The sequence below is a fragment of the Falco biarmicus genome, chromosome 8 (assembly GCF_023638135.1).
Source record: "Falco biarmicus isolate bFalBia1 chromosome 8, bFalBia1.pri, whole genome shotgun sequence".
Lineage (NCBI taxonomy): Eukaryota > Metazoa > Chordata > Aves > Falconiformes > Falconidae > Falco > Falco biarmicus.
Window position 1 is genome coordinate 44,791,832 of NC_079295.1, and position 22,318 is coordinate 44,814,149.

The window sequence follows — 22,318 nt, forward strand, 5'->3', positions numbered from 1 at the left end:
AGAACTAACAGAGAGGTTTTCAGAACTTGCACACAGTTGGTACGGGGAATCTGAATGAAATATGGAATGCAGTACTGGGGGAAGAGGAGAGCGGCAGCTTGTCAAAGCACAAGTCTGGATGCAGCCAGTCACAAGTTTTCATCTGCAGCATGCCTAATACATGTCCACCACATCTGGACACAAGTAGACAGGCTTAACACCACTACATCACAGATGAGCATTTCCTGACATCAAGTTTAAAACCAAAATCCAGTATTCCAAAACACTTAAGAAAATATTCAAAGTATGGCTAGAAGCTTTAGTTACATAAATCCTAGCAAATAAATTTAAACAAAAATACAGAAGAAGGCAAGAGACATACCTTTATAGCATGCAAGTGTAAGTGCACTTTCTTTGAACTCGTTGGAGTGAGTGTTGATTCCTGCACCATATTCCAGCAATACTCTTGCAACCTCAACATGACCTGCACTGGCTGCTTCCATTAAAGGAGTATGCCCATTCTCATTGTGGTCTTCTATATTAGCACCAGCTTTCAATAGCACCTTCACAATGTCAACAAAGCCCCCAGCACAAGCGTAAGTGAGAGCTGTGTTCCCTGCAGAGAAGAAGTAGTTTACACGAAAGCCCTTTCCATCACCCACTCCTAATACAGGAAAGGAATAGTTTTAACAGCTCTGAACAAAACCAAATGCATCACTAACAGCAGCCTTTTACCTCACAGTCAATAATTTCAGGCTGGGTATAAAATTCCAAAATCACAACTATGATGTCACTTTTAAAGCTAAGCCAGTATTAAAAATTAGGATTTTTTTTCTTTGATTATTACATTTCCTACTTCAGCATACAGAGAGATCAAATACACACACAGAAAGATCAGTGAGTAATTTTCATGCTCACTGTAGAGTTTGGGGGTGGGGAGGGTGCAGGGTTGTCACGTTTGGGTTTTTATCCTGTAATCCCTTGAAAAACTTCTACTGGCTAGATGAAAATAAATTTTAATTTAAAACTGGTACTGTAAGTGACAGACAATCACATATGGCTTATGTTTTAGAAGCTACAGTCAATTTTAAGGTAAGTTCTGCCTAATATGGCTAATCATCAAGATAAAAAGAACATTTCATTCCATAGTTCAGACTGCACTTTTTAAAAATTTAAACAAAGTTTAAATTCTATCTTAATATTAACAGAATCCAGCTGCAGGTTAATACTGTCAGCAAGGTTAGTTAAGGTGTCGTCAAGCATCAGCAATGTAGACAACATTCAAGGTTCAAAGAATTGCACCTCCTCTTTGGTAAAAAGCTATAGACTGAAATAACTGGTCTTGACCAGATGTGTCCCATGGTCTTCTTACTGTGTAATTTTGGATTACAGATGAGAAAAAACAAATTTCTGTGTATTTTTCTGATCATTTAACACCATGGTGGTTCTCACAGGAACTCTGCTTTCCATCACAGTTTATATTAAAAAAAAAATTTAAAACAGCCAGGTAAGACACTAAACACATCTGCTGTGTATCTGGCCTATTCTTAATAATTCCTGTCACCTTCTCTTGTGAATGAAACTATTAGACAAAACCACAGATATTCTGAACAGCTGCACATCTTATGTGCCAGTCTTATTAATCCTTTGTGTTTCTGCTTCCCAGTTACCTGTTGAAGACTGTGCGTTGACATCTGCACAATGAACAAGGAGAAGTTTAACAATATCTACATAGCCTCCGCTGGCAGCTGCCATTAAGGGAGTTATGTCTCCTTTATTCCCTCGATCTTCAACATTTGCATGCATTGCTAGTAGCACCTAGAGAAAAAAAAAAAAATCACTTTATGAATAAACTGTAACACCAACATTTTGCTTTTAGTTCAGTGGGGCTTGTGAGCACAATTCCCCAGCCAGCCACAGCATTCCCTTGCAGTAATACCCTCAATGGTGAAGCACAATGGCACTCCCCAGGACTGTCCGTAACTACTATCTGCACTGTGCTCTGCTTCAGGAAATCCTGTTTTTCTGTGTTTGTTCACATCTGCTTAAGTCAACCTTAAGTTACAGTGCAATACTGGACTTTTTCAAAAGTCACAAGGTACTTCACTAACAAGAATGACAGCAGAGAAACTGTAAACTTGCATTAATGACCACAGCACACATAGGGTCAAGCTTACAGGTAAACAGTTTTTTCCCTGTACTCACACCTAGCATCAAAACATGAAGCTGGCCACCTTCTGAGAACCGTCATCTAAACATCTTCAAAGAAGCACAAAATCTGCCCTTAGCTACACAAGTATAAAAGCCAAAAATTCACAGAAATTAATGCACTGTTGATATAGATGTGATTTAAAGAATCTTGAGTGACTGAGACATGAATTTTTAGAAGGTAAGCATTTGTAGCGTTTTCTGCTATTTTGGACCCTCTTGCAACATCTGCTTGGCAGAACAACTCGACTGCATCTAGAACAGTGCCAGAAAAGTAGATACATCATAAAACAAGATGCATTCCTCAGACAAGTCACTTAAACCTAAAGGCATATATGATGCATTTACCATTTAAAAGACAAATGTAAAGTGTATTAACCGATAATCTGTTTAGATTATAAAAAAAATTACAATCAAAATAGCTAAAATGTTTACCTATCAAAGCCACCCTTTAGACAGCATTTCACAAAGGTTTAGTTTTGATTGTGTATTACTTACTTGTGCCAATTCATAGTATCCTGCTGAACAGGCCAAGCAAAGGAGACTCTCCCCTTCTTCAGTATGTTCATTTACACTTCTTCCTTCATCCAACAGTTTCCGGACAGCATTTACATCCCCATCTGAGCATGCTTCTGCCAAACTGCGACTGGAAAATCAGTTATCACAGAATAAGCTCAAAATAAATCTGCAGTAGATGTGTAACTTTCCTATGCAAGGAAGTCTTTAAATGAAGACTCATGACATTAGTACTATGCCTTACTAGAAAATATACCTTACAGATTTTTTAAGAAAAAATACATATATACACACACCCATTATTTCCACAGGAGAAAGTGAGATAGACCTTGCTTATACCTAAATTAGCTCTTGTCCTTACCAGTTGTTAACTCACATAAGTTCTCATATAGCTTAGATTCAGAGAAGAGTGCTCAAATCTAGGTAATCTGTGGTGGTTGCAAGATACAGAATACATCTCACTGGTACTATTTACACTTCAGTGGAATGCCAGACACACAGAGGGTAATGACCACAACAAGCTACTGACTATAGGTACCAAGGTAAATTTCTAGTGGAGATAAAGCCAAAAAGTGAACAGACTAGTATCACAGAGACCACTGATATTGAATACTTAACAAGAAAAATATCTAACCATTGTCTCTCCTTTAGTGGGACTATCTCCTACTCTGCACTAGCTCAAAGTTTTTTTTTCTTAAAAATCCTTACCTAATGACATCTTACAGGAAGAAAGGAGAGGAGCCTTACAGAAGTTTACTACTTTCCCATTCATGCACTGTTAAAAGCATATTACAGAAGCTTTCAGATGGATGAAATAAGCCAAATGAACTGCACTTTTTTAAAATAGCAGTAGCACAAATTCTACACAGAACACTACTAACTCATCCTTAAAAAAAAAAAAAGCTACACATAGTAATTACAAGCTAAGAGTCAGAAGCAAAAGACAAGACAAACCCCAAGTGCTTGGCATCTGAAAGTTCAGAAGTCTATAATCACTACTTTAACCATCATTAACCTCTAAAGCAGAGAGAATAGCTACCTCCCCTGAGACCTAGGAAAGTACACTAAACAAATCTTGAAAACTGTGAGCTGAGCTTCAACTTATTTCAAATCAAGTCACCTGTCCTTTAAATCTTTTTCTGTTACAAAAAAAAAAAGTTTAAGCAAAGACAACTGTCAAAGCACTGCTAAACACAAGTGCAAACAACAGCAAGTCATGCTCAGTACCAACTCTGTTACACTTCTCCAACTGGTGACAATTTTATTTAGAAAATATATGCAAGGAACCATCATCCCTCAGTCACTGGGAACCAAGCCACAGTTAATGCCCTGGCAGGAGGGGGAAAGGAAGAGCAGCACTGTTACAAACAGTAGTGGATTGTATGTGATGCATTCCTGTCAGTGTATTTTATTGGCAAGATATGGAAACTTGTCTCTTAAAAAAAACCTAGTATACTCAGATTCATTAAAAACCTCAAACTTCTACTTTTCTTCTGTAAAAAATAGTAGTTCACTCAAATTCACTCATGTTGAAGAAAATATCCATTTGAGCACACAAAGTTCCCTCAGGAAAGCAGACCAGTTGTAATTTTCAATTGGTCAAAGACTGTAATGGTTAAACTATGTTAAGTCCCTGTTTTAAAAGGACCTCAGTTGCCATATACCCCAAAGTGAAATAATCTGTGCTAGCAGCTGCTAGATAAAAGCCGAGACCTGACCCGAAGAGAGTATCCAGCATCTGATCACTTACATTTGCATTGTAATCACTACGTATTTTAAGCAAAATAACTGATATTTTGGTAAAGTTTATTATTTGGCTACATAGTCAAGTCCATATACTGAAGCAATGGGATTCCACTAAAAGGCTGCAGGACACTACCAAACCTGCCACCTTCTCCTGGGAAGAAGATAAGGGACAGATGTGTGCTCATGGCACAAGCAAACAGCCCTGATGGAACTCACACATAATGAGGCACTTAGAGCTCAGGTCCCCGTGTTCAGCGGGGAGGAGAGGGTGGGGATTCAATGCACTTTTGCACACACATAGCCTTAGCCTAGCCTTTACAAATGGGAGCCACCTAACACCATGACCTCGGAGACAAATCCTGAAACAGATCCGTCATTCTCAGATGACCGTAAACCACCTCATATAATACAGAACTGCTGCAAAACCAAATATGCTCTGGGAAAGAGTTATTAAAACAAACTTGATTCTAGTCGACCAGTCACCTTGAGAGGTCTCCCAGTTTGCTCTCTGCTCAGGTTCTGTTTGTGATGCATCCAAGGCATTTTGTAAATTGACAAGAATGTCATGAGGATGTTCTTCCAAATGAAGCACAGAATGCTGTTCACTTTTGCTCCAAGGGTGCATTGCTAGCTCCTGTTCCACTTGTCCACCACAAAACTCAGGCCTTTTTCTCCAAAGTTGATTTCCAGCCATTCAGCTCTCCCCATCTGTACAAATGCAGAGATACTTCTCTCCAGGTACAAGACTTTGTATTTCCCTTTCTTGCATTTCATGAGATTCCTGCTGGCTCCTTTTCTGCAGCTTGTCAAGGTCCATCTACATGGCAGCACAGCTATCTGCTCCATCAAGCACTCCTTTCAGTTTTGTATCATCTGCAAACTTGCTGAGGATGCACTCCGTACCATTACATTAGTCACTGATGAAGACATCAAACAGTACTAGCCCCAATATCGTCCCCTGGAGTACACCACTAGCAACTTGCCTTTACCTGGACAGACTTTCTGATACTAACAACTAGCAGTTAACTAGACTAGCAGTTCAGTTTTCAATCCACCTCACTGTCCACTTAACTAGCCTGTACTTCATCAGCTTGTCCCACAGGATGTTGTGGGATATAGTGTGAAAAGACTTGCTAAAGTAAAGATAAACAGCATCCATCATCTACCAACATAGCCATCTCTTTGTAGATAGCTATCAGCTCAGGCTTGATCTCCCCTTTGTAAAACCATGCTGACTACTTCCCATCATCATTTTGTACTTATTATGTTAGGAAATGGCTTCCAGGAGGATTTGCTCCATCACCTTTTCAGGGACTGAGGTGAGGACAACCTGCCTGCAAGTCCCTTGGATCCTCTTTCTTGCCCTTCTTGAGGACAAGGGTGACATTTGCTTTCTTCCAGTCCTCAGGAACCTCCCTCATTCCCTACGACCTTTCAAATAAATTGAGACTAGTCTCACAGTGACATCAGCCAGCTCCTTCAGTACACACAGGTACATACTATCAAGTCCCAGGAACTTGTTCACTAGACTATGTCCAACCTGTTTAAATGCTCCCTAATCTGATACCAACCTTCCCACTCATCTCAGGGGCTTGGGATTCCTGAAAGCAAATCTCACCAGTAAAGCCCAAGGCAAACCCCCTTCGGTGTCCCCATCAGTAGGTACCCTGCCATATTCTAAAGCTGGCCCACATCTTCCCTCATCTTCTTTTTGCAGCCGATATACTCACGCTCGTATATCTTATTTCTTTTCACGCCCTTTGCTAGATTCAAATCCAGGTGGGCTTTGGCTTTCCTAATCATGCCCCTATATGCCTGACATTGTTTCTATACTCCCCATGGGCCACCTGGCCTGCTTCCATCGCTTGCATACTTCCTTTTTACATTCAAACATGCTTCCCCAGTGTATTTTTGCCTCCTCATGTTTTGATCCACAAGTAATTTATTCAGCTTCAGTTAGGAAATGAAACTATATTTGTATTTATATTTTCAGCAATGACTCAAGACTATTGCCCTTATTGTAAGCACTTTGTTTTGCCAATCCCAGTCTGAATTCCAAGAGGACATCCATATTAAAGAAAACTTAAGACTTTCCATTTTTGATCCTAAATGTGAAGTTCAACAGTATATGCAGCAGTCACACCATCCCAACAGTTTACAAAGTATTTGCATCACTTGTCAGAGTAGAAAATATTTCAGGATCCCTAAAGATGCCTTCAAATTACTAATGTAGAAAGCTTTTGATGACACAGGATAAATCCTCAGTTTGTCATCATGGGAGTTAAATGCCATCCTCATTAATTATGTTACAAAAAAAAGTTATCAGATAATATAGTTTTATTTACTATCACCAACTCTTCCACAGCTAAGAATTTAGTCCATTTTTGAAAAAGAAATCAATTGTTTAATACACAGAAAGAGCAGCAGGTTAGACAGTATCACTTTTTTTGTACTTTTCTCTTACACTTTGAAGCTATCTGATGGGACAGATTACACCTTCAGATTCACTAACTTTGCTTCTGCAAGTAGTGGAGCAGCTACATTACCAAGTGCTAACTATAAAGTTTACTTAATTTGAAATTAAAAATACATATAGTTGGGAAACTGGAGGTGGGGAGTGATCAATACATACTTGTCCACTTGTCCTGCATTGTGATTGTTCTCTGCTCTCATCCGTGTCAATGCAGCAGCAGCTTCATCCAGTGCACAGCTGACAGAGGATGTCAGTCTTCGGAGAACCTCAGGATCTGCGAAGGCTTTACCATCGGCAGTGGACAATTTACCAATTCCTTCAGTGTATGTTCATTCATCAGTCAGGTTAGTAAGAAAGTCACACAAAAGAAATGCAAAGACACTATTTTAGATTTCAGCCACATGCACTATTAGTTAAAAACGATATGCAAACATGCCAGAAAATCAGCTACTTAAAAGTAACTGCTAACATTTGCATAAGATCTGAACATTTAATTAACTATAATACAGCAGTAAGAAAACTATTTTTCAACTGGCAGCTTCATTACCTGTCCCAAATTCCCAACTCATACCTTTGAAGAATAAAAATAAATAAAATAATCTCAGGGGAATAAAGGTAAATCCAGGGATTGAGCCCAAAACCAAAAGTCTGGGAAACGGGTATTATTCCACAGGCTTTATTTACTCTTTTCTGAATGTGAAGGATTTTCCAATTTAAAATCTGAAGTTACTACCCCTTTCCCACCCTACTCCATCCAAAATGAAGTACACTTAGTTCTAAAATGCCTTTTATTTTTTAAGAGGAGGAAAAAGTTGTGAAAGATTACTAGCTTAAATTCCCAGTATTTTAACATTTTAAACCGCACAGCTCTAGCTAGACACAAAAATTATGAAACAGAATTTCAAGTATTTTAAGTATACTTGAAATCAATGCCCCCCTCTACACTAACATTACACAGTAGAAATGCTTAGACTGAAGGAACTTCTGTAACAGTTTCTTTGCTGCAAGACTAAAGCTGAAGGCCAATACAGAACAGCACCATAAGGTGTATCACATGGCTGATACAAAATTATAGTACAGCTGTGTAGTTCTATTCCACACCAGTCTTACTACATATAGTTCAGCACAGCTTATTTTACATATGCAAACATCACTGCAGTTGCCTCTGTAGTGTAGGCAGAGCTTATATTTGCATATACAAATGTGCAAATAGTGTAAATAAATGCACTGATGAATAGCACCCACACCTAGGGTAAAAAAAAAAAAGAGGAAAAAAAAAGAAAGAAATCTGTTTCACAGGCTACAAAAAGCAATGGTTACTGGTTTATAGGTTAGCTACCTTCACCAGTGATGAATCAGTAACTTTTCAATTCTTTAGCTGTTAAGCAGAATCACATTAGATATAAACATCTGAAAATAACACATCTTATGCCTCACAAGATCTGCTATTTGGTATGTGCATATCTCTGCAAGACAGATTTAGACCATGTCTCCACAACCCAGCTTGTAATTATTACAGAATAAATACTGAAATCATACTTTGAAAGTTTCAAACATTGTCTTCAGACAATGTATTTCCCCAATTTGAGAGCATCCAATTTGTTTCTCATTAATGTAAGAACCAATACTTACCAAATTTCTCCACCCTGAAAACCATTTAGGCCAACACAGGCCGGGCACACAGTTAGATTACCCTGCACCACTGCTGCGGTGCTGGTAAACACTGGCTTACAGTATTCAAGCTCAGTGTTCCTGGAAATGATGAAAAGTCCCTATCCTGTCACCAAGGCAGACACCTACAATGGGGTGCAGAAGTTTATTTGGCCAAGCGAAACTAAGCACAGGCTATGAAGGTTGAAATGAACTGCTTGAAATACTTTGCAAGATCCAAGCACACTTTCTACCTGGCTACACCATCCCACCTCCGGAGCACTTCAGCATTGTCAAAAGGCTATGAAAAACCATTTATAATAAACTACTGATAATAAAATGGAAAATCACAACTAGATTTTCCCACACCACATCCATCTGGTTTTTGAAGCCTGTCCAGCACACTGCAGAGCAATCAGAGCAGAGAAACACAGAGCCACAGACTCTTGACTCCACCATACTTGAAGAGGCTACCAGCCACACTCCTCCTTCCATCCAAACTGTTGAGGCTATAACCCTTCTGGCCACCTCTGTTAATACAGTGAGGATATAAACAACAAGGCTCAAACACCACAGCTCACGCCTCACACATTAATGTAAACTGAATGCGTTGGTGGTTTAAAGGGGGATGTTAATTCCCGTTGACTTTGCAGTTGCAGCAGGTGGGACAGTGGAGGATAGTCACTGTGCAGTTGTACTGGGGCATCAATTTACTACCAAACACATACAGAAAGCTGTATTTTTTCTATACATCTGCTTCTCTGGGACAGCTCACAGAGTAACTACACAGATGTCTACACTGGCTATTTCTGGTGGCGGTGCTGGTTTACACTAGCTTGCAGTATACATAAAAGTACTGCCTAAGGAAAAAAACCCCAGGATTTAAGTCTTCACAACTCAGTTCTCAGGCCTCATCTAGGACCACTGCAACCAAAGCTGAACACTGTGGTAAGCAAAGTGAAGGAGTACTTGAGAGAAATCCACAGGATTTAGAAAAGCAACCCCTGAGCCAGGCTAAAAAACCTACAGATTTTGCTTACAAGGAGCAGCACGACAGCAGTTCCCCTCCACTCAGAAGGGTCTCATGAAGGAGCTGGTGAACAGCAATACTGCTGGGAAAAGAAGGAGGAAATAAGAAGTCCGGTCCAAAAATAAAACAAACAAAAACCCCCACACAATCCACATTAAAAAAAAACCCCAAAGTAACATGACTATCTGAAACTAAACTGGCAATCTCAATTATTTCAAATCACTAAGGCAGTAGAACACCGAGGTTAACTAGACAAGCAGAACCTACACTTGACTATTCTCTTCATTTTTAAAGTTTACCTGTTAAAGCATTCATACCCAGGATTTCTGAAGGCAAGAAGTCACACCACAGATCTAGAGTCCTGTCCCAAGATACTGAAAGCATCCTCAAGACCATTCTCCACATTTGCTCGAATTTATCCTTCCTGCACACAAGTGATCACAATTTCTCATGTTATTACAGTCTCACTAGCACGTTATTGATTACTGATCTGACACTACCTGAACTGAAACCCAGTGTCTGACATTCTGTGCTCGCTGCAGGTCAATGGCACATTTTCAGGAACACAAGTAACCACAGATGTTCTATAACATACCTCATCTTTTCATGGACTAATCACTGTTGCAGAGTAAGTTTGAAAAGAGAATATGGGAGCCACTGCAGATTATTTTTTACTGAGAACATTCTACAGCCATTAACCATATGGAGATGGTGACACTCCCAATACAAAGTTACAACTTACCACTAAAATTAAGAGCATGTTCATAAGCAAACCAGAAGGAAGTACTTCCATACAACATAAGCTACCATGCAAAGGCCAAAAAGCCAAATTTAAAAATAGATCGGACAGATTCATTGGAGGCACAGGCTTTACAGTAATACTAAGAACAGCGGCCCTGGAAGTCACTATTTAAGGACATTCCTGAACAAGAGATTACTGGAAGGATAGGGAAAGGAGAGACTATTACCTGTGAAAGAGCAGGATCTTTTACCACTCCTGTGATTTTTGCCATGAGGAATCTGAGATTACATGCTCTGAAAACCATGTCTGTATGTTTTTACAACTTGCACACAGATGTTGAAAGCCATGAATAAATCTTAGAACCAACATGAATAACCAAGGCCAAAGTTGTTCCAAGTACACTGCAGTAAAGGCATAAGTAAGATACCCACACTTGAGCAACCATTCCCTTCCCTTCTATTTCAAGAAAAGAAACATTCTCACAAGAGCATCAGTTGCTCTACCCTCCCTAACTGGATAAAGTTCATATTAAGTATAAAGAAAATACTGAAGTGTAGTTTCTAGCTACTGCTCATAATTATCACCATTTACAACACCTTAAAAAGAAATTACTCTGATAAAGCCCACAGTTAAGTCCCTCATACCACATACAACTGGTGTCAACACACACTTTGAATATCAAGAGAGATCGTTCCAGAGGTCAAAATATCTAAGCGTAAGAGGTAACATCCAACAATCCTCACCAAAAAATGCAGATTCAGTAGTGATTATGTTTCTTCCCAGTTTCAGTACATCATACATTCTAACACACACGTGAGCCCATTCACCTGCTAGTATGTCAAATTTATCATCTCACATTCATCACAGTGTCTAACTCAACTTCAGCTCACATGGAATCATCTGGTCCCAGAAGCTCAAATGGATCCTCTGTTTCCTTAAGATCTTACATCACTTGCCCCCAAAGGCAGGTTTTGATGGAAATGTGGACAGCTTTAAAAGCCCAAAAGAAGAAAGAAATCAGAATCATGGCACAGAAATGTGTCCTTTTTTTCTTTCTTTTTTTTTTTTAACAGTATGCCAAGAACCTGCTTTAATCAGCATGTCGTACAAGTAGCACCTCAAACAAGGTAAAGAGGGTTCAGGGAAGGAGAGAGTGGACTTTGTTTTAGCTTCTTTACTGGAGTTCCCATTCAGAGGAACTGAGAAGTTCTGGACTGTAGCAGGTTTTTTTGCCAGTCTTGGGCCATAAGCAGTAACTTTACCAGAAAAGTACTAATTCTGGCACATCACACAGGTGCTACCACAAGACAAGGTGGCAACAAGGAAGACTGAGTGTGCACTGTTCTGTAAGGTCTCAGGTGGCTTAACATAAATTTTCAACATGGGTCTCGCTCCCCTAACAGCACCTCAGATGAATTCAGTTCTGGCATGTTAAGAGGAGAACCTAAAGGAAGGTTTCCTAAAGAAATGAGATTTCTCACAGCCTTTAAATCTACATTTTATGTTTATTTCTGGTAATACTTACCACTGAAGCATCTGTAGAAAATTACCACCTACTATTTTCTGTAAATTCTAGCAGTGGTGGAAGCAAGCAGAGACTGTATGATTGTATCAGTCATCTACCAACAGCAGGCTGCCACTCTGTAATGTCCTAACTTCCTGCTTTCTGTATGTTAAACAGAAAGCGGTTTTCTAATTCCCCATATAACTAACAAAAAAGTGTGCACTTTGCTCCTACTCTGATGATGTTGAAGTATTTTCCCAAACACTAGGTTCATATTACATCATTTTCAGACCCAGTAAACCAAAATATAGCGGTCAGCACACTCACCAAGACCCATACTGATCTTCTGGCAAATCCAGGAAAACACTGAACCAGCCATACCTTGTTGCCCGTGTTTAATGCCCAAGTAAAGTTCTTGTTGCCTTGACCAACTAACTTAAGTTAGCAGCCACGTGGTGAAGCAACTGGAATTGGTGAGCACAGCACAGATGCCAACAGCACATTCATTGCCAGACTTGTGCCCACTCTGCTCCGGGTCAGGTTTCAACAACTGCATGATGCTCCCAGCTCAGCCACTGCCAGCTGGAAAGACATGGGCACAGAAGCACTGAACACAGTTCTGCCTCACCAGTGGATCCCACTGATTACGTGGCCACACAGCAATGGAAAGACAGACACACTTTAGTCTTGCAAAAGAGATTTCAGCAAGAATGCAACACAAATTACTCAAGCCCATCTAAAGTTACAGTGTATTGTGCTGGTTTATGTTTTCTTGTAAAAAACAGTCCAAAGCCTAATAAATCAAGATATCTAATTCACAACATCCGAATGAGGGACACAATATATTTACAATTTTTTTAATATATTGTAAATGTTTAAATGTGCTTTACTGTATGCTGATTGCTCAGACTAAAATCCTCAAGGAAGAAACCACACATTGAGTAGTGGTCTTTGTATACAAATTACAAATTATTTTTGTATACGAATATACAAATTATGTATAGGAATTACAAAAATACTAGTAATTTATTCTAGTGTAATAATCTTTCTAAGAGTTTTACGCTTTTAAAAATTTAAGATAAAGTGTTGTTAAAAAATGTTAATTCACACTAAGCTAAACAACACTAGACTTACAAGGGAGGGTTTACTTGCTGAGCAAGGAAAATAACTATTTTAAGTCAGAGTACAGACTGAGCCCATTGGGATTTTTGGGTAAAGCCATTTGGTCCTCTGAACATATTTCTTCACTAAAGCAGTTAAAGTTTAAAACCCTCTTTGTTAAGTTAAGCATGCCTGCCTTAAATTGCTGTATGATTCTGGTGAACCTTTGAAGAATTCACTCAATATTTACAGACCCTAATCATATCTAATGCAACACCCAGGACCATGTGTGAAGGCAAACCTTCAGGAGCTTGAAATCCAAGGATGCACAAAGAAGAGCTGCACTAAAATCTGCAAAGATTTTCCATCTGGAATATCCATATCACAAAAACAAACAAACAAAACACACACACAAAAACAAACAAAACAAAACACACAAAAACAAACAAACCAAAACACACAAAAACAAACAAACCAAAACACACAAAAACAAACAAACAACAAACCCACCCCAAACCAAAACACCCCTACAAACCACAACAACAAAATACACTTGTCTTCCCTACATTTCATTGCTAACATTATATGTATAGTGACATAAACTCCGTGCAGGCATGGCCAATTCTATTTTATTTTGCCTTTCAGAAAAACCCACATTTTGAAATCAATTTCATACCAGGCAAGTTCTCTCCTGACACTCATGCCCTTAATAAATACATTTGTAGCAAATACCCTTTTATTGTATTTTTTTCTACCTCATCTTTTGCATCATTCAGAAGATGAACTTTGAACAGAAATGCTCTTTCCAAGTTTTTGAATTCTCACTCCTGACATTTAAAAATGCCACATACTTCCATGTTGCAACAAACTTAGAATCATAGAATCATTTAGGTTGGAAAGGATTGAGCCCAACCATTAAATACTTGCCATTAAAAACTTGCTTATAATCTTACTCTACCATCCCAATCCCAGAACATTTGATTATGGTCTGACACATCATCGAAAAGATATCTAAGCCACTTGGCAACACCCTTTCTGATCCCTACATAACAGATTATCACACATTACTGTGTCATTATGTATGATTACCCATTAGTGCTTAAATAAGCATGCTATCTCACAGATAATAGAAAACTCTTTAAATACTAATAATTATTTTGAACAATAAGTTGGGTCCCCTCTTCTGCTCCAGATTCTTCCTGAAAGTCTTTCTGCACTGTCTAATAGTCAAACTGAAAGATAGGAAACCTTAGTCACTACTTAACAGAAACAGTTATTCCCAAAAGACAGATGTGAATGCAAATGAAAGGAGACAAAATTATGCTGACATATATCAGTCATGTTTTCAAAGGCCTTATCAATCCCAATTCAGACTAAACTAGTTCCCTAGCCCATCTTCAGTAGCAAGGGGAAAAAAATTTAATTATATACCTGCTCTCTCCAATTGCTTCTACACATTGCCAATGTGCTTAAATTGTAACTCAGCTGACCATTACTAAACTTATTGCTAAAATTCACAATGCTCTCTCAAATACAGCAGGGCTGTATTAAAGTTAACTAAACATATATGCTGTGTTTACACATCTAATGTCTGTGTTCCTTATTTTGACCTAGTAAAGAGGGGACTATAAGATACCAGAGTAATTTGTCTTACAACTAGCCATGTTGTAACTGAAAGATTTTTCCCTTCCAACAAATATAACCTCTAAAGGCTTTATAACCACACCTCTCAAGGTTTTCAACCTTAACTAGTGTCACCCTGTAACATTTTTGGAAGGCTAATGTTGTTCTTTATTACCATGCCAATAAAATAATAAAAATCAACCTCTCTGAAGGCAGTGCCATTCCCTGGAAGGCAGGGCTCAAAGTCTATACAACCACCACAATACTTCAGACCACACCTACTGCCTCAGCTTGTGCAGAGATTTTCACAACACAAGTAACCCTTCTTGTGCTGCACTGTCAGCTTGCCTGAGAAGGCTGAAGCTTGACAGCTTCCTCAGCAGATGATTTATCGCCTCATAAAACCAAACAGAAAACCAAGAGTAAGAGAATATCCCTTCTAACTATATTCTGTTGTATTTACCAGATTTCAGTAACATTCCCAGATTGAAATGGTAACCCTGAAGTTTATCCTGTTTCTGTGTTACCACAGAGGTTTGATTCCTTGGCTGTTTTCTGTTGGTTTTAGCGTTAACCCTATTAAAGTGTTTAAGTTCAGGGTACTACAAAGCCAGTGCAATATATCAAAACCAGAGCTTGTCTTCTGACCCAAAATCTCTTTCAAAGATAAAATCTAATGAACAAGTATTCAAACTCCCCTCCCCAAGGTCATGATAGCTCAAAATCATGCATCAGCAAGATGCTAGCTTCTAGTTAAGATATAAAAATCTTTAGACAAGTGCCAAGTCTTCTGTTAGCTATTCCCTCTCCACTTAACAAGGCCAGATTTTTGGTGGGAGGGGGATGACACACAACTCAAACTATAACAGAGTTCAGCAAGAGGTCACCCACAAGACGTACCACCTAGAAGGGATTCTCTCATACAGAAGTAGCTTTAAGTTTTCCCAACACCTTCCTGAGATTTTTTTTTTTTTAAAATTAAAAAAAAAGCTCAGTGCTTTTGCTGGAAATGGATCATGCAATAAAGTAAATGAAGCATCCTGACATTACATGGTGGGTGAGTAGACCACCACTGTTCTAGTCAAAAAAACCCACACCAGAAACCATTTGGAACAGACTAAGCTGCTACCATCTCACAGGACGTCTCCAAACAAACGATGGCCAAAAAAAATCATGCAGAGATACCACCTAAACATCTTGTGTGCGCTCAAAGCTATCCATGAGCCTTTCTAATGCTTCAGTCCTTTACAACAATGTATTTGCAGAGCCATAACAGCATTTCTAAGTAAACTACTCCTATCAAAAGGCTGCTCCACAGCAGTCCAACCTTGTAATGAGCACTGCCACACCTCTATCCAGACAAAAGCTTCATGCATCTTCACACAGTATAACCCCTGCTTCAGGGAAGTCATGCCTACTACTCAGGTACATCAGAGCTCAATCAGGTTATGGAGCAGATAAATTCAAGTGCCATCACACAGCATGTACAGGACAAACAGGTGATCAGAACCAGTCAGCAAGGGTTTATGAAAGGCAGGTCCTGCTTGACTAACCTGATCTCCTTCATATTACAAGGTGACCTGCTTAGTGGATGAGGGAAAGGCTATGGATATTATCTTCCTAGACTTTATGAAAACTTTTGACATCATTTCCCACAGCATTCTCATGAAGAAACTGCCTGCTCACAGCTTGGATGTGCATACTGTTCACTGGGTAAAAAACTGCCTGGATGGCTGGGCCCTAAGAGCAGTGGTGAAGGGAATTAAAGCCAGGTGGCAGCAAATCACACGTGGTGTTCCCCAGGGCTCAGTACTGGGCCAGTTCTGTTCAGTATGTTTATCACTGGTCTGGACGAGGTGATCAAGTGCACCCTCAGTAAGTCTGCAGTCACCACCAAGTTGGGCAGGAGAGTTGATCTTGAGAACCTGAAGGCTCTGCAGAGGGATCCGGACAGGCTGGATCAGTGGACTGAGGTCAATTGTATGGGGTTCAACAAGGCTCAGTGCCGAGTCCTGCACTTGGGTCACAACAACCCCACACAATGCTACAGGCTTGGGAAAGGGTGGCTGGAAAGCTGCCTGGTGGGAAAGAACCTGGGGCTGTTGGTCAACAGCCAGCAGAATGAGCTGGCCATGTGCCCAGGTGGCCAATAGCATCGTGGCTTGTATCAGAAACAGTGTTGCCAGCAGGACTAAGGAAGCCATTGTCCCCCTCTACTCAGCCATGGTTAGTCCACACCCCAAACACTGTGTTCTGTTTTGGGCCTTTCACTGCAAGAAAGACAATGAAGTGCTGCAGAGCATCCAGAGAAGGGCAATGGAAGCTGGTGATGGGTCTAAAGTACAAGTCTTATGAAAAGCAGGTGAGGGATCTGGGGGTCTTTAGCCTGGAAGAAAGCAGGCTCAGGAGGAACCCTATCGCCCTCTGCAACTACTTGAAAAGAAGCTGTAGACAGGTGTTTGTCTCTTTTCCCAAGTAACAAGCAATAGGAGAAGAGGAAATGGCCTCACATTGCCTCTTAAGACCGCTCCTCTAAACCAGGGGAGGTTTAATATGGATATTAGGAAAAATACCTTCACTGAAAGAGTGGGCAAGCATTGGAACAGGCTGCCCAGGGAAGTGGTTGAGTCACCATCCCTGGAGGTATTTGAAAGACATGCAGATGTGGCACTTAAGGGCACTGTTTAGTGGTAGACTTGGCAGTTAATAGTTGGACTCGACCTTAAAGGTCTTTTCCAGCAACAATTCTATGATTCTATGTGCTTTAACTAAATTTGGCACTTTTGGAATGCATTTGAGCAACTGCGCCTAGCCAGCTGGTCCATCAGATATCTCAGAGAAGGGCTGTGGCCACATAGTGCAGAATAAATGCAAAAGGTCTCTGAAATACACCTATCTAGAAGAGCTGGTCTTCCTCAGCCTACATTGTACAGTTGTTCAATCCAGTAACTCCTAGCATATGCTTGGAAGTCCCATGCAGCTACTTTTCCAACCTGTAGAGAAGAAAGGATAGTCTTGCCCATGGACCGTACCAGCAAAGTGAGGATGATAAGCTCAGTGTAGCTTAGGCATTTGGTGCCAATCTTACAGCAGAAAGGCTCAGTTGAACTCCTTGAGTAAGCCTTTGCCATCTTCCAAATCACAACAAAAGAATTCTCCTGTAAATATATCTGGTGGCTTAATGTGACACCGGAACTTACTGTACCCTTAACATCCCCGTTCTAACTACACTTACCAGAAGAATGTATCCTTTTATATACATTTGCTACAAACTTCCACTATAAAAGTGTATTTCCCACACCGCCACCCCCACCCAACCCCACCGCCTGCCACCCACCCCATCACCCAGCACATGGCACAGAGTTCACTGCCATTTTTATTCTTCTCAATCAGTGTATGGACATGCTAACTGAAATTCATTTAGCATGAAATTAAAGAGTTACAGCTTGAGGGTTTGGTAGGGGTTTTTTTGAGTAATTAGTATTTTACAATATTTCATGTGTCATCACCACAGTTGCCCACAGACTTCCAGAGCAGCCAAGTTTTTAATTTCTACAAATCAGGTTCCTGACAGCAAACCATCACACCCAAAAATGACAATGACATGTTCAGATAACCTACTAAGCATTTTCTGGCAAAAGCAGAAATATAATTTTATTCTACTGGCTTGTATTTCGTGGTCTTAACCTCAAAACAGCCCGTTCACAAATCACTCCCCAAAATAATAGGAATTCACCCACTTGAGCAACATCTACAAGTGATAAGGGATACCTGAAAAAAAACCAGGCCATCACAACATACACATGCCACTAGAGAAAACTATCCTTAATTACAGCTTCTAATTTTTCACTTGCTTGACATTGCAAACTCTTAATATTGTATTTGCATTTACATATATTTCAATGTAGCTGTCAGAACAGGAGCCAGAAATCTCAATGACATTTCTCTCTGCTTTCCAGTATGACAACTCCAGCAGTGAGATTTTCTTTCTTCACAATCAAAAGCAAGGAAGCATTTCTCCATATACAATTACTTCTTACTGTTATTTTGGAAGCATTTTGATGACAAGGGTTCCTTTCTGTGATCATCTGCTTTTATATCAGTGTGCTCAGATTATCTTAAAATCTGAAAACTCATTCTCTATACTTAGCACAAACAGGAATTCTTGTTTAACTAGTCAATACCCATTAACATCTGCATTTCTTTTGAGAGTTTCCCCATTAGATTTCAATGTAGTCTCATACTGAAGAATTCAATACCAGGTTACCTAGTCAGGTAATCACAACATTAGCCAGCAAATTCCACTTTTACTAAAGCTTGAAAGCCCCATAAGCAAATTCAGCAATGAAAACCCAACTCTACCTAGATCACAGATCTTTCTAGCAAAAACCCAATCTACCCCAAATAGTCTGCAATTTCATGCAATTCCTCTCCACCAAAACAACCCACCCATCTCCTTTGTTTTCAGAATGCAAGAACATGGATATTTGACAGATATGGAATACCATACCTATTTTAGTTTAAAATACTAAAACACAAGATAGTTTTAAACTTTGTGACAGTTACCATATGAGAGTTCAAATAGTAAAGAATAATACCCGAAAAGTTATCCATAACTATCTCCTCATACTCCATCTTAATTAAATTCCTGACCATAACAGACTTTGCTAGTTTAACTAATTTTTTCTATCAGTTTGATTTTTTTCAAGCTTTCACTAGGCATCCATTTTCTCTCTTTGTATGAAATCAAGTTACCTTTTCTAAAGCTGAAATAACAGAAGCTCTCCTGTCCCGATCTAACATTTGCCCACTGCCAGAAAAATGACTTGGTCGTCCTCCTTTCCCTGGGTTTCCCCAGGCGCTCCCACCAACCCCACTGCACTCACATCCGCAAAAAGAAGAGGGAGCTTTCCACCAGCACAGCAAGATGAATTTGATCAGCAAAGGGTCTTTCTAGCCACCACCAGAACTGGCAAGAGAAAACTTCATGGCCAGGAACAGAAGATTCCTGCTTGAAGGTGACAGCAAATAGCCACTAAACCACCTCAGTCACCTCACACACCTTTCCCCCCTCCTCATGCCACTCATTAAGAATATCCAAATTTTTATGTTTCCTAGTCAAATATTTTTTAAAAAAACAAATCTTTCCATTTTTTAAGCTTTTGTTTCTATTAAATCTCTAGCAAATAAACATTTGCCTTATTACAAGGTGACAAGTTTCCAGATACTATTCTCAAAACTGCTGACTGCTTACAGGAGCCAGGCCGTTCAGACACATTCATCATGTATGCGCATAAAATCATGCTGGTAACTCAACCAAATGCACTTTGATCCAATACATATTACATGTAGTTAATATGGAAGCATCATGAATTGCTCCCATGTCATAGTTAAAGATGTACTTCATCAAATGGCTTTTTCACCCATTTCACTGTAGATATTTGTCTGGAAGAGATACCTGCCTCTTGGATCAGCTACAATTAGGACAAAAGCAACAATATAGTAAAAAAAAAATTAAAAAATTGCCAGTTTTGTCACAGGCATCGTTTAAACAGCAATTTGATGGCTGAATTGCTTTAAAGCAAACTAAAGCTCAGGGGAGAATATGAGAGGGCTTGTGGTTCGTCATAAAGCCTGAAGGATTATATTCAGCTACAAGAAAGCATTCGTATTTCCTCTAGCAGAGTAGTGAATATATAACACAATTATGGAATGAAAAGACATTAATGCTGAACTTGTATAGACTGGTCTGAAGTGTTCACTCATCCTCTCCTTTTCGGTTTATCTGGAGTTGGTGTTTTTTTTGTTTGGTTTTTTTTTTCTGTTTTGTTTGGATAGGGTTTTCTTGTCTGTTTGGTTTTGAAGTATCTTTGGAAGAATTAAGCCTTGGCTCAAAACCTAATGAGTACATTCCTCACACCTATGAAATACTACAACCAATCAAAATACTTGGTATGCGCTGAAAGCTATTACACATGTGAACCCCTGGACAGGGGTTCTTACTCTCTACCTTCCATTAACAGCTAGGCTTCGATTGACACGTAAATGCTAGTTTATCTTCTGTAATTCCACAGGATCCCTGCTGGCCAAGGCATCTGCTCAGCTAGCATATTCAAAAGGCAACAAGATGGAGAGGTAAGACAGAAAGGAGGGGAGAAAGGAAGATCTTCCTCAGCCCCAAGATTTTGTGCTGGAAAAAGTAAGTTTAGTTTCTTCAAGGTACATGGCTTTTTTAAAAAAACGAAAAAGTGTAAGTCAAAAGAGATTAAGCTAAACTGGATCTTTTCAATGTGTGGCAACAAAGATTCCTACAAAATGTTTGTTCGAATTATCTGTGTTTTGCAAGATAGATCAAATGCAAGAACAGACATTTGAATATGGCTTTGGAGGAGAAAAGCTTCTGTTCATTATGAGTTAAGAGCAAATGTAGAAGACCAGCCCAGCAGAAAAACCAAACCAAACACACACACCCCGCCACCCCCAAAAAAATAAACAGCCAAACCTCCAAAAACCTGAGCCACATCCACAGGGACTACTAAGTAGGAACTGCAATAGGAAACAGTCAGAAAAAAACGTTGTTCATCAAGAAATTGCTTTAACCTTGGGACAGTTGCAACCCAGTAACTTCAACTGTTGTAAGGCACATGTCAACCCAGGGATGATCCCCACAAACTACTCTTTTTCTAGATTTTCTCAGTCTGTAAAGATCTAATATCTACTAGGCGTCTATATTTAAATATTAAGAAAATAATTCTACATCCTATAGAATAGTCACAGTACCCTGCCTGTCTTCCCTCAACATATGTACTAGTTCTAGCTACTGTCAGATCTTGTTGCACTAACTCAGGTATTTTTATTAAACAAGTCATAGAGTAACAGCTAATTCTACCAGTTCCAGTTAACTGTTAGGGTTTGGGTTATTTTTGTTTTGTTTTTAAATTAAAAACAAGCACTTTCACCCATGGCAACTAAGGCCTCCTTTCTAACTTGTTTTGATACTAAGAAAATGTACTGTCTTGCATTTGAAAGGAATATTCAAGACAATGCTAACGTTAATCCAAATTATAAAGGACAAGGGTGGGATTAAGCACTAGTTTATAAATATCTATGTTACTCGGGACACAAATTTGTTCTGGTGCCTCTCTGGAATTAAACAGAAGGTAATATATATTACAGTTAACTAGTGGTTTATCATTTAATTTCTGAATTTTTTCTAACGACCAATCGGGGATTTTTTAAGGGTTTTATTTCCATCCTTAACATTGATAAAAGACAGCAAATACACACCCAGAAAGATCTGTCATGACACCAAAATCACAGTGAATTACTTGGGTGCCTGATGTCTTTTTCATTGCCAGCCTTCTCTTCCCTCCCTCATTACCCACCTTCCACAACATCTTTTCCAGGGCCACAGCACCAGCAAGTATTCAGGTACATTATACACTTGAAACAAATGCTCTTCTAGCTCTATCACGCTTGCCAGTATTCCTATGATTAGCTAAGGAAAAACGTCAGCCAAAAGCTCAATTGTTTGCCTGGCTTTGTTCAGCTTTTAAATGGACATGGGCTCAAAAGGCAGACTCAGCACATTTCCCCTAGTGATGGGCAGTCACCTACTCACACCCTGTCAAACACAAACATACCAGCACACTCAACTGGATTCTAATGACAGTATACAGTGCTAAATGAATATGCAAGGATTGGTATCATCTACCGAGTGCCCCAGCAAGAATCAAAGCAGCTACA

The 22,318-nt window shown here is 39.4% G+C and overlaps 1 protein-coding gene across 19 annotated transcripts in view; it reads right to left on the reverse strand.

Moving 5' to 3' along the window:
* Positions 1 to 22,318, reverse strand: part of ANKHD1 (ankyrin repeat and KH domain containing 1) — a 117,161-nt gene that overhangs the window by 67,917 nt on the left and 26,926 nt on the right. For all 19 annotated transcript variants that reach the window (XM_056350656.1, XM_056350647.1, XM_056350649.1 and 16 more), the window contains exons 3-6: positions 7,082 to 7,238; positions 2,686 to 2,833; positions 1,650 to 1,797; positions 362 to 595 (exon numbers count right to left, since the gene is read on the reverse strand). In XM_056350656.1, the coding sequence (XP_056206631.1) occupies positions 362 to 595; positions 1,650 to 1,797; positions 2,686 to 2,833; positions 7,082 to 7,238 (687 nt within the window). The remainder of the gene's footprint in view (positions 1 to 361; positions 596 to 1,649; positions 1,798 to 2,685; positions 2,834 to 7,081; positions 7,239 to 22,318) is intronic.